General features: G+C 40.2%; 1 protein-coding gene across 1 annotated transcript in view; it reads right to left on the reverse strand.

Annotated features, from left to right (window-relative positions):
- The window catches only part of MADD (MAP-kinase activating death domain), a 44,674-nt gene that overhangs the window by 6,082 nt on the left and 12,135 nt on the right, over positions 1–26,457 (reverse strand). Inside the window, exons 8-26 of the mRNA XM_009869488.1 lie at positions 25,829–26,064; positions 25,344–25,500; positions 24,249–24,352; positions 23,188–23,381; positions 22,251–22,531; positions 21,543–21,682; positions 20,218–20,319; positions 18,297–18,356; positions 17,762–17,864; positions 16,439–16,625; positions 16,131–16,281; positions 13,485–13,691; positions 8,365–8,418; positions 5,262–5,359; positions 4,844–4,927; positions 3,720–3,878; positions 1,985–2,093; positions 1,376–1,438; positions 869–989 (exon numbers count right to left, since the gene is read on the reverse strand). Of these exons, the coding sequence (XP_009867790.1) occupies positions 869–989; positions 1,376–1,438; positions 1,985–2,093; positions 3,720–3,878; positions 4,844–4,927; positions 5,262–5,359; positions 8,365–8,418; positions 13,485–13,691; positions 16,131–16,281; positions 16,439–16,625; positions 17,762–17,864; positions 18,297–18,356; positions 20,218–20,319; positions 21,543–21,682; positions 22,251–22,531; positions 23,188–23,381; positions 24,249–24,352; positions 25,344–25,500; positions 25,829–26,064 (2,610 nt within the window). The remainder of the gene's footprint in view (positions 1–868; positions 990–1,375; positions 1,439–1,984; positions 2,094–3,719; positions 3,879–4,843; positions 4,928–5,261; positions 5,360–8,364; positions 8,419–13,484; positions 13,692–16,130; positions 16,282–16,438; positions 16,626–17,761; positions 17,865–18,296; positions 18,357–20,217; positions 20,320–21,542; positions 21,683–22,250; positions 22,532–23,187; positions 23,382–24,248; positions 24,353–25,343; positions 25,501–25,828; positions 26,065–26,457) is intronic.

The raw sequence follows: 26,457 nt of genomic DNA on the forward strand, positions 1-26,457 counted from the left end.
CAGAGAGGGACCTGGGAGTGCTGGGTGACAACCGGTTGAACATGAGCCAGCAGTGTGCCCAGATAGCCCAGAATGCCAAGGGCATCCTGGCTTGTGTCAGGAACAGTGTGGCCAGCAGGAGTGGGGATGTGATTCTCTCCCGTGCTCAGCACTGGGGATGCCTCCCCTCGAGCCCTGTGTGCAGGGCTTGGCCCTCACTGCAAGGAAGATATTGACGTGCTGGAGCGGGTCCAGAGGAGAGCAACGAGGCTGGGGAAGGGACTGGAGGGAAAGTCCTGCGAGGAGAGGCTGAGGGAGCTGAGGGTGTTTAGCCTGGAGAAGAGGAGACTCAAGGGGGACCTTATCACTCTCTACAACTGCCTGAAGGGTGTAGTCAGACGGGGGTCAGGCTCTTCTCCTGGGCAACCAGTGACAGGACGAGAGGGCACGGCCTGAAACTGCATCAGGGGAGGTTGAGGTTGGATCTCGGGAAGCCCTTTCTCATGGAGAGGGTGCTCAGGCACTAATATCAGGCGCTAATATCTTCTTTTAATTCCAGAATACAGTCATCTCGCCACAGAAATCTCTCCCTTTACTACTGATCTAGTCTATTCTATCTATTCATACTGTGATTATGCTCACATTACCTATTTCTTTGGAAATATCAACTCTCCATGAGACTTAAAAAAGGATATGTCGCAACTGAAGATAGTATTTCAGTATCAGGAGATAGTGGCCAGCAAAGAGACAAAAGGCTCACTTTGGTAGAGTCATGTATATTAACAAGGTTTACGAAGTGACAATAGCACGTTCAGCAGAAATAAAGTTGTTTGGGTTTTTTTACTATTTCAGGCCCAGGTGAAACAATGATAAGGAAGGAGAACTTTACCTGTCAATCATTTCCTGAGGTCCCTGGTCCATCCCCATTCCTTCTCTCTCTAACATCACAGCATCCAAAAAAGCATCTTCCCAGAACTGCATCTGGTCCCACAAAGTTGAACGCTCTTTGCCTATGCAATGTATACAAAAATTGATAGTTTATTTGATTTACTCCGGTCAAACACTTTCAGATTAATACCTGTTCTTTCCCACTCCTTGAAAATACCAGAAGCCAACACACAAATAATCCACATTAAAAAAACCCACAAAAGTTTACTTTTAAACTGCAAGCAATATCACAACTGAAGAAAGTTCTAAAAGAGAAGACAAGGTGCATGTCTTATTTTAACTCACGCTATAATCTTTTCAAACCTTACACCAAAGTACCTCTCATCTCTATTCTTTAAGGAGTATATCTTCTTCCATATACTGTTAATACTGCCCGAAAGACAGGAATACCTCACACAAACACAGATCATGGCAAACACACAGAGAAACGGAAAGATAAGATTATTACTCATAGAGAAGGTTTCCATTGCAGCATCCTCTAACTGGTCCCAGACAGATCCTTTATCCCTACCTGCACCATTCCAAGCAGGTAGGAACGATAAATGGAAAGGATGAAAAACACAGGAAGAGAGAGCTCTTAATTAACAGCAAGTAAATGTGGAAAACACATCAAAAAAGCCAACATACTCCTAATTCAAGGACACACTCAAAGCCCATCAGTATCCTGAGTTTAGCAGTCCCCTGTTAAATGACTTAAGCTGAAGGATCTTTTTTCAAGATCAGTGATACATTTTAGCCTCCTATGCATAGCTAAGTTCCTTCTCCCCTTTTCCCCACAGTTTAAAGAGTTCCTATTCAAGAACAAGAGATTTGAATAAAATACATTTTATGCAAACTACATATGCATTCACACAGGTCTCCCCTTACTCAATTTCCCCAGCAAATTTTTGGCTTTACTCGGAGTGGCTTGATGTGCTCTCCTACTCTATCAGTATGGACAACAGTGAGTAGTTAAAAACTGTCTCTGGGAATGTAAAAATTCCAGCCTGCCCCAGACACGACTCTAACTGAACCTCAGTCTAAAAGATCCCCCTCTCACAAAAAAAAAATAGTTTACCCAGGAGTCCTTCATAGAGATAGACACGTTGGTTCCCATCCTCTGGACCTCTCCCTGGAGTACTGCCTTTGCTATCCTTCACAATCTGCTTCAGGTTATGAGACTTTGCCTGAAAATAATACAAGAGGTGTCAGACAATTTAACTCTGCTTCCTGCAGTCCACTGTTGTACTTAACAGATACAGTTTGCAAGCTATACTTCATAGATGCTTCTCCCAGAAATGTTCACAAAACAAGTAAATTACTTTGTTCGAAGAGCAACTTAAAAGTCCAGATTGAGGTGAAGGAAAAACAGAGAAATCAAAACACAGAAGCAGCAAAATGCTTCCCTGAAGGAAAACTGAGACAGAGCAAAAAATGCAAATCCCAGACTAAAGGACGTAATAGTTAAACCTCTGTCATTCCCCATATTTCATACTTATTCAGTTTGCCCAAATTGTAATAGTAAATCTTTCCCACTGTTTAGGAAATAGCTTTGAATAGCTGTCATTGTATAGACTCTGAGGAACAAAGCAAGAAATACAGAGCCTTCTCAGGACTACACAGAAAATGAATATTCACAAGCAGAATAAAATGTGAGCTTACTCTCACATTCTTCTTTCCTTTACCATTCATAGGGGTATGATATTAGGCAAATGATTACATATAATCTGGTCTGAAGAACTGTGTGCTGGGACTATCAGCCAGCAGGAACTGTGATAATAAATCTGGCCCCATCTATTTACCAACAGGTAAACTACGGTGCGATAATTGACATCCATGGTACACCATGTACACTCATCATCTTTGTTCAAAATCTGTTGTAAGGGTTCTTAATATTCCATTTAGTTTCGTTAATCAAGCAGAAAAATGCAGAAAATTTTTGTAAAAAAATCTAACTCTTCAGGACTGAGAAATCACCCTCTTGCAGATAAATAGGCAGACATGGTTACTTCATTTTCATGCTTTTAGAAAAAATATGCAATGAAGCACAAAGATTTTGTTTGTTGTTTAAAATTAGAAGTAGAAGCCCTGTATAGCTTTTACAATATTATCAGGATTATAAAATAATGAACACAGCGAGACTAATATTAAGGCATTCCAGTTGTTTTCATATTTGGATGACAGCTTGATTTAGACAAATGGAGTACAGAATTATTTTCTTGGTAAGGCATATATTAGAGATTATGCCCAATAATCAAGGATTTTTAAAAACCAAAATCAACTAGAACCACTCTCAGATCATTTCAATTTTACTGCCTACAGATCTTCCAACTAGGAAAATATATTTTAAAAACTGACCATTACACATCAAGGAAGATTAAAGTAATGTTTTAAAGAAACAGAACAGTTACTATGTTTACAATGGGTCATTTCTTCCCTGCATCAAACAGCTACTTCTAAGAAAAAGGAAATCTGTCCCTCTTACGTAAAGCTGAACAATGTCCATCAATGTTGTTTTGCCCCTGAAGAGCAATTAAATGTCCATTTGGTTGAGAGAAATACTGTAGGAGGGGGAATTAAATATTTATAGAGCCCGTAACATGGTGCACTATGCTCAAAGAACCATGTATTACACAAGAAATGAAGAAAGGTATGTAGATCCATACAAAAAACATCTTTAATATTTAAATATTGTAGCTCATTACTGATTAACCCTTAGAACAGAATCAGAGATCCTCTTCCACACATACCGAAACGATTACTGTACAAAATTTAATTTAAAAAGAAAAAAGAGGAGTCTGCAATGCCCTTACAAAGATAGAGCTAGTAGCAGAGTTTGTCTCGATTTCACTGTCTGACACAGTGCCTCTGGATCCTGTCAAATTGCCACCATTTTCCACACTACCACCGTCACCAGCATTGCTACTCAAGTCACTGTCCGCTCCTAACGTCTCTCCGGAACTGTTACTAACCTGTGGAGAAAAATAAAGCAGTTACCTTCAACAGACAAAGACACCATGGCACAAAATACGAAGCAGTACAACTGAAAGCCACATTTGCCTCTTCTCCTTCACTAACATTATCTTTTCATAAGATCCTCCTCTGCAGAAAAAGATCAAGAGAGACTCAGAAAGCCCTTCAGACACAGAACTGTTTAGGCTGGAATGGATCTGTTAAGATCAACTGTAGATAAGCCCTCCCTGCTCAGGCAGCATCAGCTAGAATATGCTGCTGAGCTTGTTATCCACTAGGATCCCAAGGTTCTTCCCACCTAAGTTGCTTTCCAGCCTGCCAGCCCCTAGTATGCACTGGTGCCTGGGGTTACTCCTCCCCAGATGTAGCACTTAACAATTTCCCCTTGTTCAAATTCATAGACTCCTCTCTGTGCAGTTTTCCAGCCTGTTGAGGCCCCTCTGAACAGAGGCACAACCATCTGGTGTGTCGGTCACTCCTGTCAGTTTTGCATCATCTGCAAACTTTCTCCGTACCATCATCCAGGTCATCATGACAGCCACTAAAAAACATTGGCCCCAGTGCTGACCCTGACCCTGGGGTTATACCACTAGTGACTTCCTCCATATGGACTTTACCACTGTTACATCAGGCCACATTTTTAAACTATTCTTTATAGATGATTTATACACAACTAAGGCGCATTTATAAAATTACTCCAATCCACCAGTTCAATAAATACAGCAATGTGCAGGACTATGTAACAGCAACAAGTACCACACATGAAGGATGCAATCTACTAATATGTTCTGTCAGCCCACATGCTTGACACCCACTCAAAAGCTCTGGAGAGAGAACTCACAGACATACATTATGCATGCATGACAGCACGAAGCCATACCACACAAAATGTAGGCATGAAGTGCCCTCCCTCACTTTAGCAAGCACTGAATCACATCAAGATTTCACTTTGGGCATATCCTACCACTGTGCTAACTTCAGAATCCTGGCTTGTACTTCGGACCATAACTGCTGGTCCTCCACTGGGAATAGAGTTGAAATCACTCTTCTGCAATCAAAACATAAAAAGGACAGGAAGAAAAAAAAATCACATTAGTTTTTATAAGGAGAGAATATAACTTCTCATTCTCTTGGGGTCTTAAATCACATGCCTTCACCTCCACGGTTTATTTAGTGAGCCAGTAGAAACTACTGCCTGCCCATCAAAAAATCATGGGGTCACACAACTGAGAAGTTTGCAGAGATCAAGAAGGGGGAAAGAAATTTTACTGAATGAGCCTTTCAAGAATGCTCAAATCCTAGAAGTCTTCCCACAATTAAGTAGTGAATAGAGCAACCCTCTCTCTTACCACTTAAATAAAGCAAGCACAGGAGCCACTCACCTGAGAACCTGAGGCCAAACTGAGGCCACTGTCTGCACTGATTTGGGATTTTTTCTCATCTGTTTCTCCCAAATCAAAATGTTTCACGCCTTCTGGCTCTGAACAAAAGAAAAACCAAATCATTACTGTACCAAGAAAAAACAGTATGGTAGAAAGCAGATAATCGACAAAAAGCAGGAACAGTACCAAGAAAATAAATTTGCTTTCTCATTGCTTTGATTTTTTTTTTTTTAATTCCTTGGTACTGTAAACAAGGCCAGCAGGACACGTCTGCCATTCTTCAGTCTGAACTTCAAATACTCCAAAGGCATATAGTCCAGGAGTGACTACCACTAAATAGTACCTTATTAGCCATTCAACAGAGAAAAGAGGACAGACAAAGGTCAAGTAGCTTCCAGTTAATATAACACATGCAGAGCAGTTGCCATTCAACTCTAGGAAGCCACTTCCTTCATTCTTGGTAAAATAAAGGATACTTGTTTACTTAAAGAATCCCTTTTTTGAACAGATAATTTGCTCAAGGTCTTGGACTGAGTTGGGTAGGTTGCCTGCAGCAGCTATGTATGGCAAAAAGTCAGGCAACATGATAAGGACATAACAGTGAAAATTGATGCTACACCAGTAAGAAATTCAAGGAAGATGCTTGTATGATGCTGCACTTTACAATATTCCCCAATTACATTGTCAAATGGCTCTCCAGAGTTGGCAATTACATAGGTCCGTAGTGAAAAGGAATCAGCGAGCTTTGAGTCATGCATTCATTAACCCACTGATCCAAACACAAAAAAGGGGAAAAACGGAATAAAAAACTTTATGTTCAATTTCCCATGCAGTTTTAGAATTATATCATCTATTGTCCTCTGATGGGATGGCAGAAGGAAAAGAGAATGATGGAGAGGTAGAGCCTGAAAAGAAATTTGGATAAACACTGAACGAGGCAAGAAAAGAATGTGTTATAGACTATACACAGAATGTCACTACTCTCAAAACGGGGAAGAGACTGAATGCGTGCCATATCCATATCTGCCAACTATTCAGTAACAGGAAGACATGATCAGCAGCTGGAATATTTGTATTATATACTCATGACAATATCCAGTATCTCTAAGCAAACAATGCCATTATCTTTCATAACCACTGATCACAACTACCTGGGAATTATGAGCATGTTTGTATTATATGTAATATTAGAGAAGTAAGACAGCAAAAAGGAAAGAAAAAGGGAAGGGAGGAGAAAGAGAGAGAGAGAAGGATAATATACAAAGATTTGTGGGAGTGAGTTTGAGATGGTATGTAAACTCATGAATAGCAAAGCCATAAGCAGGCTGTGCAGACCATACTAGCTTAGTATTCAATCACCAATTCTCCATATGAAGTGTTTTACAGAAAGCGTTCTTCATTTGTTATAATATTCTGTCTCCAAATCCATATGACTTGGTTACTGTAAATCAAATCATCAAAGATTCTAAGAGAAAGCATAAACAAAACAAACAAAAAAGAAAAATAACCAAAAATATAATTTCTAAGAATTTGGAATCTTATTTCCCACTGAAATATATACCACTCGCTTCTAGAGGTCTACCTCCACTCATTCACAAGGCCACCATTTCTAGTTCTGAATAACAAAGCAGCAAAAAGGTGTATATTCCATTACCACAGCAAGAATACTAAACTTGATCTGCATGTTTTAAGCAATTTAAGAGTTCCCTGTCCTAACACATAATTCAGATATACTTCTGGCGATCTGACTTTTAAAGAAACTGACTGAAGCAGTTCAGGTATTTGACAGCTGTGGCTAACCCTGGCAACTCAGTTTAAGGAGCACAATAAGCACACACTGTCGTCACTACCAATTTACAGGCACTTACAAACCTCCCCTTCCCTTTATGGAGTTGTATGTCTAATACACATAAAACACCAAAACCTCAATTTATCCCTCCCAATGTAGGCACCTCCCTGGCAGGTGCAGTTTGGGAGAGCAGATGTGTGCACGTGCTCTTGTCTGCCTCACACACACTCCTACCCCAGTTGAACGCAATTCAGATTTTAACTGTAGTCAGCTGCACTGCAGAGGTGCCCCATTTGCCCCATTCTCTCTGAACTAACTTCAGATGACTGCTCGTCCTTAACAGAAGTTTTTAACTGATCAGAATGTCAGGGATTTTCACTCATTCATCTTTGCTATTCATCCTCCCCAACCTTCAGTCTGTAAAAGGGGCATCAGCTGTGCAAAGCAGAAATTACACTTATGGTTAAGAAACACCCACCGCATCACGGTGGTTATACAGTGTCCTTACGTCACACATCCCTACTTATAACAGTGATAACCAAAGGAGCAAAACCTTGTACTACACCTGCACATAACATATATTCAATATTGCATTTAGTATCACATGAAGATTTGTGTAGATTTAGACTGCTATCCAGCCTCAGACTGTTTCACTTCTCCTTTAACATGAGATACAAAAAAACCCCCAAAATCAGGTTGATTCCTTCTGCTTTTGAGGCTATTCTCTAAAAGCCATTATTAAATACAATTCTTCACATACACCTTCTCTCTCCCCCTCAAAAGTATTTCTTGTTGCAGCCTGGCTGGGGTCATAAACTGTTCATGATTGATGCCAGGTAACAAAATTTGCCATCCCATTGCTTGAAAGAGAATTCTTCACTCCAGTAACATTCAATCAATCAATATATATGCATGTCAAAGACGCGTTAAGCAAAACTGGTCTTTAATATTTGAGAAAGGAGATTGGAGTATTTTAAAATCCTTCCAGATATATCTCATATAGTGAGGATGCAGAATATCTGCTTTCCCTTCTTTGAAGAAGGCAACGTTCAGGGGACGAAAAAAAGAGAGAGAGAAAAGAAAAAAAAAGGGGAGGGGTTAAAAAAAAAATAAGACATTTGAACACAATTTCCCCAGGGCAAACTGACTGTTTGGTCTCTTCTATAATGCCGACTTTCTTGCTTTCTTAATAGACCTTTGTTCTTGTGGGTCTAAAAACTGTGTGCCATAGATGCAAGCTCACCCTGCACCTGGGGAGTTGGCAGTTATGGGGAGGCTGGAGGAGTCAGTTTCTACATTTCTTAATTGTCTTACTCATTTTTTCCAAAGATTTTTGCATTTTCACTTCCTGGTGCTTGTTCCACAACTCTACCCAAGATGCATTGAAAGCAGGAGAGAAAGAGAAAGAGTCAGCGGCTGATCAGACAGGTGAAAATGGGGAAAAAAAATAAAACAAAAACGCCACCCCTTCATCTCAAAACAAAACCAAAAAAAAGAAAAAAAAGGAAAAAGCAGAGATTTATGACAACTACTGAGTGAAGGGTTAATTAACACCATTTTACAAGAAATCAATTAGGATTTGAGCACTGCATCATCTCTCATTTACAGAATTCAGATGTTAGAGATGACTTCAGAGAGTGAACCAACTAAGAAAAACAGCTATTACGAATACATATAATGCAATTAACCACCTTTCCTGAGAAAGTCCTTTAAGACTGTCAGATACTTATTACCCCAAAACATAGACATCACAGAAGCTCTAATTAACAGAAACATTTCAGTGTCTCCACTTTGTATCATTGAAAGGAAAAGGCACAAAAACAGCAGCAGCAATTCCAAGAAAATTAACACTGTAAGTTAACACAGTATTTAACCCATATTGCATCTTAAAAGTTATCACAAAGTTTATAAGTGCAGAAGTTATTTTTGACCTGGAAGCATTCTCAACAAATACTTGGCTCTGTCTATCAACCAGTCCTACACGCAAAAAAAATGAACTCTGCATCCATTTGCTCCTATCAGGATACAAAGAATGGAAAACAGAGATGAAGGAAAATGAGCAAGATACGAGTCATTCTTAATGCGAACTTCCAAAATTAAAATCACATGACAGCACTCCAATCAAGTTAAGGAATTCCGTAAGAGGATACAACACAGAAAAAAGGAAAAAAAGTCTGAAGTCTGCATGCATTCTTTTCATTTGAAGCTTAGCCCTGGCATTAAAAGTGATAAGGAACTTGCACTCCTCTATCACTTGCATCCCTCAGCCCTCCAAAATGTAGTCATCTTTTCTGTTCAGAAATATCTGATCATTCCAGGTGCTGGCCTGTTGGCCAAAGGAAATATCACAGGCTGACATGCTGAACTCACTAAATGTTGGGTATCATCTTCTCTCACTAGCATGGTTAAAGTTCATACATTAACGAGGCCATCCCTCAGTCTCCTCCAAGCTGCAGAGCCCCAGCTCCTTCAGCCTTTCCTCACCAGGGAGATGTTCCATCCCTCCATCATCCCTGGGGCTGCGCTGGACTCTCTCCAGCAGTTCCCTGTCTCTCTGGAGCTGAGGGGCCCAGAACTGGACACAACATTCCAGATGTGGCCTCACTAGGGCAAAATACAAGTTCTGATACTCTTAAAAAAGCAGCAAAGAGAAGGAAAAAGAAGTAAAAAGAAGTACAATATTCTACTGTTCTTCAACAATATTTGCTGAGCACCAAAAAGTCATGTGAAGTGTATCAGCAACCCATCCCACGCTGCAAATGGCAGAACTTAGGGTAAGACAGGCTCTAAAAAGGTTCCATTTAGCAAAAAGTCTACCAGAAAAAAAATTACAAAAGGATAGTGTTATGACTGTGGAAGAAGGTCCCAAAGTATTACCATTAAACATATCAGGAACAAGGCAAATGGAGCAAGGGAGTAGAAGGACAGCTCCTAGCCAACTGATTTCTGCACTGCTTCATGATTGATGGATGTTCCTTCCACTTTCATAGGTACAGAGACGAACAGGATAGAACTGCTTATGGATCCAAACAGCACCCTATGGGCTTACCCATCTGAGCACACATTGACACAGATAATCTATTTAAGACGTACTGAATTTGTTAAAGGGCTTTGAAAACATCTGACCTCTTAAGTGCTCAGTCTATACAGCTTTACTTCAGAAACCCCCAGGCTCCAAGCTACAATACCTGCCATTAAATTACTCTTAGCTGACTTGCCTGTTGATTCAGGGCAGAGTATATCCTAAAACACTAAAAGTAGCCTAGATTTTACTCACAATTACTTTGTCAAATAAGAAAAGGAAAACCTCAAATAAACTCAAAGGGCATAAAATGACTATGACCGTGTATGACTATCACTATGCCTATGACTTTGTTACACGAGCCTGAACTAAACAGGACAGCAGGTGCAGAAAGGATCTGCTGCAGACAAAGTAGGGAGCACAATCTTTTCTGTTTCAAAAAACTGTCAAAATAAAGTGAACTGCCAATATTAAAAAATTATTTTAAAAGTAGCAATGGAAACTTCAGCAAGTACTAACATTTCCATTAAGAGTTACTGCAAGTAAAACCAAACTAATCACAACTTTAAAGCCACTAGTGTTCTAACAAAAAGGCCAACACTGCAGGTGATGACCATGGACCCTGGAAGACAAAAATCCCAGAAGAAAGCTAATAATCATTAAGAAACAAAGTATTAGAAGCATCACCTTCACAATGACTTTCCTAGCTAAGCAACTACATATGATAGCACAGCAAACATCAATCCTCAGCTGACAAAAATCCATTACTATTCACCTCAGAAATAAGAATTTTTAATACCAACAACCTCCCCTGTTGCAAGGGGGCATCATGCTACACACTTCAGAGGTACACAAGAAACCATAAACTTTCTGAAAAAGGAACAAGAGAAGAGGGTAAAGTAGGAACACACCCACTGCAAACTTTGGAAAACTCTGGGACCCTCCTGGCTATTGCTCCTGTAGTACAAGAAAACTGCACACGTTCAGCTACCACACCTCTAGATTTCAGAGATGCAGTTTAATCGCCATGCTGACATACACTTTAGGTATGGCTATTGCAAAAAGTGCTGTACATGGTTTTACTCCATCAGGCTGATCATTGACTTTTCATTCTAGTATTTCCTCTCGTGCCTAGGTCAAAAGGCTAGCAGCCCAGTTTGTATGTTGTCCATGCAATACCACCAGATTCATTGAGAGTTTTATTTACCTATCTGCAACTCGAGGCTGTAAGCACCTTCCATAGTTCACAGAATCAAGAAACTGATGAGCTTCAAGGGGATCTGTGAAAATCACCTATTCAAACCTCCTTGCTCAAAGCAGAGTCAACTAGAGCAGGCTGCGGCAGGACCATGTCCAGTCCGGTGTCACTGTCTCCACAGATGGAGAACGCACAACCTTTCTGGGCAACTCGTTACAGTGTTCCATCACCTTCACATAAAACCACTTTTTCTCATGTTTAAATGGAATTACTTACAAATTATGTTTGTTATTTCAGCAACATATAAATGTTTACCAAATGCTTCTTCCCTAAAGAAGTTAATCTGAACAAGAAAGCCTGCATTTCACTACAGAAGGAATTTCAGCCTAGCTATGACTAACTCTGGTCCTGTATATCTAAAATACTGTCTTATACTGAAGCTTCTGTAATGCAACTTAAAGGAAGTATAATAGCCTGCAACACAACAGAAATTGCCTCTACTTCTAGATCTCAAGAATCAGATGAATATGAACACAACATTGTTTTTACAGCAATTTCTTAAAGACTGACTTTCTTATTAGTTCATGGCTTTTCATGACTTACAAAATCAATCAGAAAAAAACACTGAAGTCCTTCAAACTTTGAGCAGTTTTGGTGAAACTGTATCCTTCTTGTAACTTAGTTACATAGAAGATGTGGAAAACATCAGAGCATCAGAACCACAGATAAAAATTACCTTTGCTGAAGATCCTTGAAGATTTTGAATTGTTTAAGGCTAATTATCTGGCAATAGTAGTTAACATAACATATTAAGTAGCACTTCCTCTGAAAAGCACTTTTATGATGCTCCACAAACATGGGCTGTCTGATTTCTACAATTTCCATGAGGCTTTAATTAGATCTCAGGAAAAGGAGCAGTCTCCGCAATCCAGTCAAAAGACCTCTCTTTGTTCTTTAAAAGAACGCCAGCATAGCATCTGTATTATTCCTAGTTGTGTCAGAAGCATGCTTTCCTTCTTCTCTTTTCTACAGAAAAAAAAAAATAAGCATCCAGCATGGACCAAACTACTAAACTGAAGTCCTGGAAATTTAATATCTTTTAACTCCCCGATACGTTTTCAAAGAGAGTGCAAGTCTAGTTTCTGAGCAACTGCCTCCACAGACTGCCCCTTGAAACATAAAAGCAAACCAAGTCCGAGTTCAGTATCAGTTCAGAAGGACTTCACACCACTCAGCCTGGAAGCTATCATGTGGGTGCAAGAATGAACGTCTGCACTCCTGCCACATAGCTGCCCAATACACACACATCACGTACTTCAGGTACAGTCTCACAGCAGCAAGCTGATTTCAGAATATTAATCTTTCATACAATGATTCCATTAAAAAAAGCTACACTAAACAGGCTGTAAGAAGCAATGGCTAAAATTTAACATGACATATTTTTGGAGTTGACAAAGAATTTCTTTCATATGCCGATGGTACTTCCCTCTTGTTTAGAGTCCACAGGAGGTCAGATCCAATCAAAATATTTCTTTTTTTTCTCCTCATCCCGCAAAAAAACTCTGTAAAGCCCTTTTTAGTTAACACAGTCTAAACCTCTAACTTTTTATCCCCCGACACAGGGAAAAGCTACATCAGCTAAGAAATTAGACTGGGAAGACTTCCAGTGACAGCCTAGCAGACGCTGTTTAGAAGGGCACATATTCTATTTGATATTGCATAGGAGAATGATCCATCAGCCCTGCTCACTTAATAACACTACAACTAAAATATTTTGGCAGTTTTTATTAATAATCAGCAGATCCTGGGTCCCACGTTTATTCTGGGTGCAATCTGGATAATCTACAAGTAGTCAGCAATGATTCAAAACTTTCATTTCATGTAGTCCCTTCCCTTTCCAAAGTCCTGCTGGCCCTGTTTCCGTTTGCCATTTCCTATTGCTCGAAAACATCAATCATAGAGCAAAAAGTAAAGTTGTCTAAAGTCTAATGAAATTCAGAAACAGTTAAGATTAGAAAGCTTCAGGGAGAAAACTGCTCTGGATAGTTTATCCGAGAATAGAGTGAAAACACATATGATTGTTCCTTGTGATCCAAGGCGTAAATGAAGTATGTTACAGCAGCAATGTCGCGTGTTAAAATGGAGAGAATGCAAATAGAACCTAAGGCCAAAACAGAAGTTCCTCCTGCACTTCACATGCACCTCAATACACACCAATGGAAGCAATAAAATTCTCTTCCTTTAGACTCCTTGTGTCAAACTCCCTTGGCCCTCTGCCTGCAGGGCTCAGTGCCTTTGGCATTAGGTGAGGTACCGGCAGCTGCATCGCAGGTTTTGGCTCCACTCTTGGGGATGATGCAGGATCCTTGCCAACTGGAGTGACAGATCCATCCGTCGGACTTCGTTTTCTCTTTTCTGGTTCTTTAAAGAAGAAAAACAAAACACAAAGTGTTAGGGGGAAAAAAAAGAAAAAAAGAAAAAAAGAAAAGGAAAAAGGAAACAAGAGCAGGAGAAGGAAGATGAGACAGATGGCCTCACCTAAATCATTAAGCCTGGCTTACTGAAATAAGTTCAGTCCCAAATGTGTTCCCACAGGTCACTATAGCCTGCAAATAGTCTGACATACTGGCAGAAACAAAAGAGCAGAAAGCCAGAGTGCTGGTTTTGGGATACTCAAATTATCTCCTGCTTGTGTACTTGAAACCTAGGAATCTTCCTTGATACAATAACTGTAAATCGTCCTCTGCTGAGTTGTGTAAAATTAAACAACTCTGCCTAAACTACCAGGAATACCACTTCATATTGGCAAGCTCCTCTCACAGTGCAAAGATGACAAATACAATCATCTTTGATGAGTAACACTAAACGAAACTTCAAGTTTGGAAAAAAAACCAGCAAACTATCAGCTATAGTTCTTCCATCATTCTCAAAGACTTCCTATACTCATATGTCCCCAAAGGCAGTTTGGATTATTTTTTTGTATCAAGCTCCACAGTCTGAATTACAGCAAAACTTTCAGAATAGAATAATTAAAGCGAGGTTTTTCCATAAAGAGCCTCCTACAATCCTGCACAAACAGCTGATAAGCCTAACAGTCAAAATTTCATATCCTAATACCTAATTCTGTCGTACCACTAGGTCTGGTGATACCTTTGTCCGGTAGATTAAAGATTCTATCAGCAATATCTCCTATTTAGATACTAACTGAAAGCAACCAGCACCTAAAATCAGCAAACTAGGCACCTGCATCTTCCAGAGCAAAACTGTGTTCCCAGTTCCTTGTAGGTCTTTTCAGAAACCTCCTCAATTTTTCAAGATGTGATGATCAGAACTGGAAGCACTACCTCAGCTGGGGGTCTCGCAAGTGACATATCCAGAGACAATATAATAACTACATCCCTAACCTATATTCCCAAGTTTACACAGTGCCCTCCCCTCCAGTTTTTATAGACACAGTGAAGAGTAGGAAGTTCACATATTTTCAAAGACACTGCTTCCTAGGACATCGTTCCCAACCCTGCTCTTATTGCCAACTGTCTCTGCTCCTAAACACAAGTCCTTAGCTTGGCCATATTAAAATAAATTAATCACAGCCATGCTTTATTAAGAGTCAGCTTCCTCTGGACAAATAACCTGTACCTCTCATGTCTTGTTCAAACAGTATGCTTCATATGCAAACCAAGCAACTTTAGGATTACTGGATCACTACTATATATTAAATATCATTAAGATAAGCACTAATCTCTACAAAACATTTCTAGACATACCTAGATCTATACACTGAAAAGAAGCTAAACATATTAAACAGCTAAAATTGGACAATAAATCAAGATGTCATGCAATAATGAGATAAGTCTTTCAAAGATGTATCAAGGTTTTGAAAGGTCATATCAAATTTTCTCTACTGTGACCACAACTGATTTACTCGATAAACTGTACTTACCATCAACTTACAGGATCTAGCACTTCCTTAGGAAGACTTTGCTCTAAAACCACTGAGTTTTATAGCAGCCACTCTATAATTTTGCTTAGGATCATTGTCATACTAAAAGGCTTACAATCACCAGGATCAGCCTATTGCCCACACTCAGGACTGTTATACTAGCACAGCTTTCCTTACATTCCTCAGCATTCTAACAATGACTGGAAGTGAATACCTGCAACCTGCACAGCATTTAAGTCAACTCATAAAATCCCTGATGCAAGGCACCCGGGACATCAACTATGAAGTATTTAGTAGATGGTACTCTGCCACAATGAAATAAATAGCTTTTCCTCATTTGAGATTAGAGCTGAGTTAGACCTTAAGCAGAAAGGTAGCTTTCTGTCATCTGCTCTTTTTCCTTATAAATGCATTTTCTTATTTTGCATTAAGATTCAGATTCTTATAAAAACTGAAAAAGAAGAGGTATTTTTTTTCTCTCCGAGAGTACTTAGTGACATGAGAATCACTGTGTAACACAAGGTAGTTAGTGAGATATAAGTTTTGTATGGTTCCACACTAGAAATACCTCCCTCCCTATTCAGCTTGTCTGCAGTAACTCCAGTGTTAGCTGGAGGTCCTCAGTCTCAGAATTTCTACTTCATCTGTAAAAGTCCCAAGTTTTGTATCTGGCTGCATAGCTTACAATTTCAATGAAATGTCAATCACTATGGCCATTATTTTTCTTCCGTCCAGTTACGCGCATGCAAAAAAAAAAAATGGTTTCAAGCTCTGTAAGATTTCAATGGTAACAGTTCTCACCTATTTTGAAAGTGTTGTAAAGTCCCTGAAATATCAGAAGCCACAGAATAGCTACCCTCATAATAAGGATCTTGTTTGGTTCATAAACACTGTATTCTCACAAACACTTTTCTTACCTTTGTTATAATAGTGAGTATGTGCTATCTCTAGCAGGCCAAAAACACTGGCCATGCCTCCCAGGCCAGCATTTGCATATGACTGCTCCAGGCTCAACACAGTGCATTTCAGCAAGTCCAGCATGCCTTTATAAACCTTGCGGCTAATCTCCTGCAATGAAAATCCCATTAGTGTCACTATTTCAGAAGCAAGAAAGTAAATCAAGACCATAAATTCCAAAACAGCCATCACATCAGCTTCTAGGAAGCAATTTAACAAAAACTTTCTACAAACTGAGCCTCAGCAGACATTGAGTCTGAGGACTGACCACATCCTGTATGACATCCTGCCGAGCGTCTTCTTCTGACTGGATCGTGCGATTCAGCTTGCTCAGTACAAAAACACGCAGCTGCTCACTCTCCAGCAGACGTCGGACTCTCTTCATGTTCAGCCAGCCAACACCTTGCCCATCGAGAACGTTGTGTACCACCTCCTTCAGGAACTGCTGGTTCTCACTGATGGTGTAAGAGGAAGCAGGCAGAAGTTAGCCCTCTGCTTACATAGGCTTGCGTGGGAAGAGAGGTATGATCAGGACACGCAGAGAAACACACTTCCTATCAAAGCTGTGTGTACGTGATAAGTTCAAACCTAGCTACGCCTGATACTAACATAACTACATACAGACAAAGATTTGTTCTCCAGGTGTAGTATCAAATATTTAGTCGAGAGGTGGCGTCCCTGCTCGAAACAGGGAGGTTGGACTAGACGATCTCTAAGGTCCCTTCCAGCCTATGCCATTCTATGATTCTATGATTTTGTCCATTACTTCCTATAGTAAGGCATAATCAGATTTTCCTTTCATCTCTTCAGCCACCATACTACTCCTCCCCTTCACAGCACTCCTCAGAATCCATAGGAATCCTCTATGCCACAACCTTCTCCCATAGATGCCTTGCCTGACCTGGTGGCCTTCCTTGAACGAGGAAGCACACCACTACTAACACTGCTGCAGCAGCCTTTGAACACGTGTTGCTTCAGGTCGTTTGGGCACAAGGGAGGGAATGGTAAGAAGGGAACTTCTGTGATCTGCTGCATTCCCCAGTACAAACTACAGTTATTGTTCTTGCTTGTCTCCCAACAGCAGTAGCTCAAAGTAAATTTTACTCTACTGATGACTGCTACGTAAGAAACAGAGAAGAAAGCACAGGCATAGGTCAGGTAATATTTACTTGCACCATTCTGAATCCATTCCCAAGGCTGAGTAAAGTGTTTCATATGAATTCATGAAACCAAATCACTTCATATGACTCAACTGATCCCTTGCACAGTGTATTAAAACTCTGCTGTCTAGACTACCTTGTTCAGAACAGATCCAATTACAAAGAACAAATACTGAGTTAAAGTAGGGACCTAGGATTTTTTGGATCTCAGGTAGAAAGAGGGTACATTTCAGAGCACAGGTAAATATGTATGCGTACTACTAACTATAAAACCATCAATACTGAATCTTCTTGGACAAGAACACATGTAAACTTAGGGCTGTAGAAAAATACTGTTTAGTTTTCAACAGCTAGACTTCTGAGAAAACATAGTCTAAGTATAAGACCACTCTAATAACACTTTGTACTCAAAGAACAATGAAAAATATTACCTGGAATTGCTAGTGTGTCCCTGAGGCGATGGAGATTCTTTCTTCACTGTTGGGCTGTGCTTAATGACTGAAGACTTTTGATCCACAAGGGCTCGTCTGTTTCCTAAACAGGATGAGAGGAAGGAGTGGGAGGAAAATCTGATCCCAGGACACTAAGGTTGGCTAACACACCTATTTGGATTACAGGTAACAGATTTCAAACAAAACAGAAACTCCAAAAAAAGCAGCAGCGTGTATCATTTTCTAGCATCACACATCGGCAGAAAACAGTAATGGGAGTAATGCAGAGAGAAAAAGAGAAGATGGTAATGGAAGCAGGAGGCGAAAGGCAGGAAAAGTTTTGCTGCTCTGCATGCAGTTCCACAACAAGAACCATCTTCAAATTAGTCACTATATGTAAAAGCATAATGCATTAGGGGTGACTAGTATAGATCATGTGGTACTGGTTACTCAGTGAGAAAGGTAGCCCAAAGTCAGGCATAGGGAATGCTGGAAATTGTTATATCATGCACAGCTCATGCTGTAGGGAACCCACCTTCATTGCTTACTGGGCCAGCTTCAGTAATAATCTCCATTATAGTATTTAACCCAAATACTGGGACACAAAATACACAATTAGTAGTGTACTACAATACCTACACTCCCCACCAACAGCATCAGAAGAATCCAACTACCGGCTTTTTCCCAGCCCTCCCTCAAAACAAAACCCAAATGACACTAGAGCAGGAAGGCGGCTTGAAAGCTCAAGGGCCAGCATAATTGATCTTAGGAGCGCTTGGCTTGAAATTTGGGATCGTGGAACCAACATATTGCATCTTGAAGGACATTGTTGAACATATTGTATTTCAAGGGTGCTATCAGAAACATCTGCAACACTGAGGAGAAAATATCAATGGATGTGCATGAAGGAAAAATTAAAAAAAAAGAAGATGGAAAGTGGTCAAACAGCAGCAATGAGATGGAGTCCCAGCATCATTTCCCATTACAGTTAGAAACACTAGATACCACACACAATTGGCAAGAACAAGTTAATGCAGCAATTTTATACCTGGTACAACAGAGACAAGAACATTTTAAAAACAGTGAAGTGCCCAGTGGGAAACCCAGTGAGCCAGCATGCACGTGTAAATGAACACAAACACACACACACTTGCACATGCATAAAACAGACTGAGCTACATCCTCATGTCTGCATAGTATCACTAAAGGTCCTACAGGATTATAACAGACAAGAAAAGAACACCAAACTGCAGAAGATGAGGTGCAAAGCATGAACGTGGAACGGCAAACCCCATCACTGTTTTCTTCCAATGCATGGAATTAGTCATCAAGTTTACCCATGGAAATAACCCTGACATGAAGCATGTTTCTTTCCAGTACAATTGGATAGGAAAACATAATCAACCGGTAAAAGGTTGTCAAAAACAGCTGTGCAGAATCTCTGCTAGTGTTTTCACCCTACCAGTCTTGTTCCTCCTCATTTTACACACAGGGAATGATTACCTGTCTCAAAAACAAAGTCCAAAGCAGAAACACAAAAAATAGCTTTTGGCCTTTGTTTCTACAAGGTCAAAGGTCAGCAAAACATCATACCAACCTTCATCCACATCCCTTCCCACTTCCAGATTAAAGTAATCTTTACCGATGAAAATGATGAGGAAGAAAAAAATAGATGAAAAAAATCAACATATTAAAACAAAAGCAGTAAATTCTAATCAGATAGAATAACTCAAAGGGTAAAAAAAACCTCCTTCCCCTGTTCAGCAACTGAAAAGGTCTCAACACTAGAACAGTAGTACATGCTCAGTCACCCTCTTCTTACTACATTTGGTACAAGGATGACCAGGCTGTCTAACTCCCTGTGGTAAGAGGGTCATTTCTCTCGTGCCCATTCAAACATGTTATCTAATGATACTGCAGACAAACAGGAGATGCTGCAATGAAAAGATTGTGCAAGTAAGTCAGGGATTGATCCTCACTCAGAACGAGCTGAAGTATGTTTATAATTTGATTTTGATCAGAAATTTTCTATAAACTTTTTTGAAACACACATAAACTGCAGTCTCCGTGGGAGGTTGCATTATCCCCACTTACAAATGCAGTATCATTGCTCTAGCAAGTTACCAAAGGATAATCATGAAAATAGAAGCAGTACAAAAGTAGGACCTACCTCTTGGTTCCTATCCTTTACACTAAGCATTTAAAAACAAAACAAAATACAAAACAAAACCAACAAAACCAAACGCAGGCTAGACCAGCCAGACTCCCATTCCAACACAGCCCAGTTGTTGGGAAGAAGTCTGACTGATAAAGTATCAAGATGATTTACTGTCTCGATGCTTAAGACAGGAACTACCCAAACTACCAGAACAGGATTCCTGTTAGAGGTAAGACCTCAGACTTCCAAATCACAAGAACTGTAAAGGCTGTAGAAGACAAAGGGAAAAAATGGTTACCTTTCAGGCTAGGAAAGGGAGTATTCTTGTCTCTCCCAACTTTAGTTGGTAGGGCTAAGTTGGACAGACTGAAACTTGTGCTGTGGTTTCTGTACAGGCTGCCTATGACAGAAGAAGAAAACAATTACATGCCAGTGCTCGCTGCACATGCACAAATTCCCTAAACTTCCTGTAATTCACCTTCTTATTCCATAAATAAGTTCTTCTTTATTACCCAAAATCTCACAACCGTAACATCATCTCATTTACACTGCAACCACACCTGTAGTCAGATTATTCTAAATTGTACAAAACCATTATTCTTACGCCTTTGAGTCTTAAATGTAACAGCAATATCCACCTGTTTTCCTGCACTTAAACAAGCAACATCACATCAGCTGTGCCTTCTAGTGTGATCTTCTTTTTAGGAGCAAACAAATGGTAGGGGATACATGAGAAAACAGGATGACAGATCTCCAAAATGAGAAGTGAAGATGGTACGCTGTGCCTCGTGAAATACTATTAATCTGCCACAGAAGTGTGCTTTCCATTTATTAGGAGAAAAAAAAATTCTTCCTAGTGCAGATATATCTTAAGAACACAATAATGCATCATGATCTGTTCAGCCAGTAGACAGCCTGAAAGCATCTCATGTAGATCGAGCCAGTTAACACTTCAGGACGTTAACTTGTCAGCGTACTATTCCCATTTGCTTTAATTCTTTTTTTTTTGCAGCCTTATTTTAGTAACAATGATTTTGCCAGAAACATCCAACATAAACTTTCCACTGATACAAACTTCTTGCACTGCTCCCCACTATAGTGCAAGACTCAACTGGCCATATATGACCTTTCACTTGTTTTATCTTCGGATACTCTTTCACTGATTAAAATACCTTAGTTTTAAAACCCTAGTGGATTTGATTATTAAAATATAAAAACAAAATAGGTGAGCACAGTCAAGAAATTGAATTTAGCACCTAAACATACAACATGATAGCCTGGAAGGCATACTACTAGTAAGATTTTAGTATCAACTTTATAAAATTGCTTAATTTTTTGTTTAAATGAAACTGAAAGAATTTCTGATCTATGCCCTAGAGCGCCATAAAACTCGAGAGCCTAACCACATAACCAAAGCCTATCCTTCTTACTGAAAAATACATAAGGCAGTAGTCATCAGCACTGCAAATCTAATAGGTCCTGTGGCTCCCGACATGACTTCTGGAGAGCTGGTAAAAATTTGCCAAACAAGTCATTCTCTTGACTAGTCATCTCTCCATTCCATCTCTCTGCAAACTGTAATATGATAAATAAAACCAGCTTAATAAATCTATTAGTACATACTTGCGAAAGACATGATTCCCCCAAAACCTTCACTGCTGTTGTTGGAGACAGTAGAGTTTGGGGAGCTGGCCCTGGAATCTGAATCGGCATCAGAATCACTGGCCAGTTTCAAACTGTTTGGACGGAGTAACTTCTGAGACCTTTAAAGAAATTAAGTACAACTGTTACTAAACTTCCCCTTTCCCACCCCAAATCAACACATTGCGTGATTGTGGGAGACCAATGCCAGTCTCATTCCTCATCAGTTTTCACCACACCACCCTGACTTTGTGGGAAAAGCAAGAGAATTAAGAAGAGAAATGAAGACTGCATTCAGGCTTTTATTATCTCTCATGGCATGCTGAAAACCTGTCTGCAAAAGACACCGCCATCAACCACTACAGTATCATTCTCCCAAAAAAAAAGGCTTCACAAAAAAAAAGAAATCACTCAAACGTTTCCAGAAATCAGTAGGTGAAATACTAGAATGTTTTTAGCATGAACTGATAATTCTGCTAGCTCCTACTGTTTACACAAAAGCAAGGAACTGAGCAAGTGCCTCTACCCAAACCAGAATGGTTTAGAGAATTTCAGTATAAAATGGAAGTGATCAACAATATATTTCAAGTGCAAAAGATATTTGAACGAACGAATGGATGTTAAACTACACGAAGCAGATGGAAACCCCAGCAGTGATGTACAGAAGGGCAGGAGACAAGGAGGACTTGCCTGCTTCCACTGAGATTCTGATTAAATCTTGGGGTGTAGCTCTCTTCCTGCTCATCATCTTCATCCTCCGTAGGAAAACCATACTGTGGTTCAAAGTATGGATTGTCATACTCTCGCTTCCTCACCACCCCTTCTGAGGAGCTCATGTTGCCAGCTGCACTATCAATCTCACGACGATCCAAGCTTAATCTGGGAAAGCTTGTTTGCAGTGGCAAGGAAGGGAGATGATTTGAAAATCCAGCAACCAACTTCTCTTCTATTTCTGCTGAATCTGCTGACTCCTGTGGACCAGTCAAACCATTGATCTGTTCATTAATTTGCGTTACAAACAACTGAAGGGCAGGACAAGAACAATTACTTCAAACTGCTAAGTCTGCAGGATCCTTGCTGTTTGTTACTAGGCCCTCATCCCATCCCCACTATCTGTGGTTTTAATCTAGGATTTTATACACACTGCATTATTTATGCGTTGTTCTGGGGACTCACTCCCCTCTAAAACAGATCTTGACGATAAGTGTTACCTCAGGATAACGGCTCCCTATTACCCTGTCTTGTGGTTATGCGAGCAACTCCCATTCTTCCTAAATGACCACAGATTCATGAGTTTCACCCCACTTCCTATTCCTCTAACTCATCAGGTCTTTTCAGACTCTATAAAAGCAATTCCTGCAGTCACAGCCTGGACCACTGCACTCTGTTAATGTTGCATTTTCCAATGCACGGGAGCTTTTACGTACAGGAGTGCTCTATCCCAGCGTAAGAGGGTACCAGTAAACTTCACCTTGCTCAGAAAGTCCAGAAAAAGCATGCAATTTAATCTGTGCATGGTTTCACAGCCCCATTAGATTTTGCCCTACTCAAAAAGAACCACATGCATTCTCCCATTCTTTATACCCTAATATACTGATCTTGGGGCTGAACTCATCTCGGTACACACATGATTCACTCCGTGGATGACAGTGCTGGGGCTGCTACTGGCTGTAGTACTGGAACTTGAACGAGGCTGGTTGTTCTCTTGGGAGTTTTCACTGTCCATGGCCTGTTCATCCAGATCCCCTGAATATTCTTGAAAATCATCAAATTCCACTTCACTAGCATCACCAAGGGCTGCATGAGTCAGGGGGTCAACATCTGCAAACACATTATTTTGCATTAAAGGACACTGTCTTCCTCAACCTTTTGCCCATCTAACTAAAGATTCCTAGCAGATAAGAAGTGCTGAGCACAAAAATTCAGGTTGTAAAGGACTTTTTTGAGGTCATCTGTTCAACTCTCTGCTTAAAGTAGGGGTAACTTCGAAGTTGAAGCAGGTTGGTCAGAGCTTTGTCTCACTGAGTTCTGAAATGCTCCAAGGCTTGACATCCTACTGTTAGCCTGGAAACATATTTAATTACACTAATCATGAAGATCTTTGCCTTATGTCCAAGTACAGTTTCTTTTGTTGCAATTTATGATTAGTACCACTTGTCCTTGGGACATAGGAAACGTGTTGACATTCCTAGATTTATTTTATCGAAGAAAGTGAGAGCTTTCCACCTCCACAAGAGAAACTACTGCTGTAGCCTCCATAGAGGCAACAAAAAATGCATTTTCCTGTCCCCACAAAGACACAGCGACTCATTAAAGCCAGCTCTGAGAGGCCATATACGTGGGGAGGAGAAAGCTCATACTCTGCTGCCTGTATTGCACAGTATCTATTGGCAGCAGCATGTGGTTTCCCAGTCTGGTGAGCCAGTTTTCTTCCGCAGCACCTATTTCTGCTCTTCCTCCTCTCGGTGGCCTTTGGAGGGCATTGTTTATAAGCAGGAGAAATATCTTTTTTCAGCCTCGCATACTGAAGGAGTATAGAAGGCACTTTTACCTCAGAGCAAGGCTACAATGGAACAATACTTCGCTCTGACTCAGGGACTTACAGGATGCATTTTTCCCCACAGTGCATATGAATGAGGAAGAAGAACCTACGCGGACCTTGCGAAAGTAAAGCTCGAAGTTACTCACTTGGGGTATCACCATTAATGTCACATTTCATCATCTCACTGACAAAGTCACCGAGGGAGGAGTAGGAGGAACTTGAGTCGTCGTACTCGACACTGTCACTGCCACTGCCACAACAGGTGAAAAAGAAAGATGAGTGGCAGCATAACAGCAACAGCAGGGCCTGATGTTTCAAAGATTTTAATCAGCACTGTGTTCACAGGCTTCTTAAAAATGTCATGATGTTACAGTGTCTACAAACAAATTTTTGGCAAGAATCAGAAGCCATCTTCATGAAAGGTCAGAGCAAATGAAATAACTTTAAGGCAGGTGAAGAGACAGTATGGGAAGACACCTGAAGGCTCTCAGCAATGTTAATGAGGTCAAGCATAAGTGAGCAGGGCGTGGTGTATTAATTCTCTGTGTGTGTAGGATGACTGCAACGGAACTGAAAGAAGTAAAAAAGCAAAAAAAGTAAAAGTAAAAAAGTAAAAGCATTCCCTTTGTATACCAACAACAAATCCCACTCGGTCAGGACCATTGGTGCTGTGTGGAAGACAAAAGATGTGCAAGTCCAAGCCTGAAAGATCTCACAGGCTAGCAGAGAACGAACAGTCATAAAACTGTATGCAAAACTCTGGGAAATATGGCCAAAACTTCTACAACAAAACATCTTGCTCTTTTTACTAAACACACAAGGACGTCTCAGGCAGTGGGTAATTTTAACAAGCTTCACATAACTATGCACTAAATAGAGATTTGAAAAAGTGGTAGGATGGGTGGGAATATTTGTTGTACTGCAGTAAAAATAACCAGAGAAAGAACAGCACAGGGAAAAAAAAGGAGCATTAGGGTGGGAGGAAATACCAAATGTCAAGTAGCATACGGATAGTAAATAGAAATAAAGAATCACATTAAATGAAGGCCTGAGAAGATATCAGGAAAGGGTTAAGCGGTTGCTATAATGACAGAGTGGTGAGATAATTTATTTCATCGTCAGTACTCTGCCCAGACAGAAGCAACTGGGCAAGCTACAGGAAAAGGCTGCAAACGAGAAGCAGGAGAGGCCCAGTAATCTGAAGTAACTGTCATGTGATTAGGGTCATGCTCCCCACCAACCTGTCATCAGTGGGTTCAGAATCTGTTTCTTTCTCTGCTGGGACATTCAACGCTTCAGCCAGCTGTGAATTACTGTCATAGACACGATAGTGGATGGGCTGCAGCTGGTGAGCGTACCACTTTGGTTTGTCCCCAATCAGTGCCGGGTCAAACATATCTGCACAAAAAACCAAGGAGAGTTAATTGAACTCATTTATTGGTGTCAAAGGCTTCATTCACAGTGAAGCTACCCCCTGATTAAGAAGGGACAGTTTCTATTCTAAGTAGCCTACAAGACTTCTCCAAAATCAAACAAGACAAGAGATAAACTTAACTGGAGAAATGAGTGGCTAATTGCAGGGCTAATTTGGTAAAAACACATGAGGATATACATAAAAATAGAAAAATGTTCCTTGAACTAGATTTCCCTCCCCAGGAGCAATAATATAGTGTTAAACTTCATCCTTGTCTAGAATCTCCGGGTTTTTAGGAAGACCAAAACTTACTGTTATGAATTCTTTGGAAAGCATAGTTAGTAGGGTTGAGTGACCATTCTCCAAAGTATTCTACTGCCTGAGTCCTGGAAAGTTTATCTGCAAAAGGTGTTTGCTTCGGCCTAGAGGCAAGAAAAGAATTTGCCTGGAAGGCCACCACTGGTCGTGGGAAGAGACGAAGAGTGCGAGTATGCATCTGGAAACCTTGTAAAACATTTGGTGAGTTGAAGAATCTCACCATAGCAACCCTAAAAAAGAAAGAGAGGACAATATATCATATAATAACACAGAATACAATGGAAAAGAAGACAGAGAGCGTTTTAAAAGGCATGTAGTAGGCAACATTTTAAACCTTTTAAGAATGGTAACCCAGTACAAAAATAATAAGTCTTCTTAGAAAACCGTTTTCCTTAAAAAAAAGAAAGGAAAAAAAACCCCTTTGTTTTAATTCACCACCTCAACGCCAAGACCCAACTCAGTAAAGGATATTGTTTTCATATCCACTAGCTGACATGACAACTAAGCCTCAAGCTTCTTTTTTGCAGTTCAAGGTTTGTGATTTAAGCTGAAGATACAGTATTAGAGTCACAACTCCAGGTAAAGCAGATGATCTATAGCAAGATGTAAGCAGTAAAACACTC

This window comes from Apaloderma vittatum, unplaced genomic scaffold, assembly GCF_000703405.1.
Source record: "Apaloderma vittatum isolate BGI_N311 unplaced genomic scaffold, ASM70340v1 scaffold7750, whole genome shotgun sequence".
NCBI lineage: Eukaryota > Metazoa > Chordata > Aves > Trogoniformes > Trogonidae > Apaloderma > Apaloderma vittatum.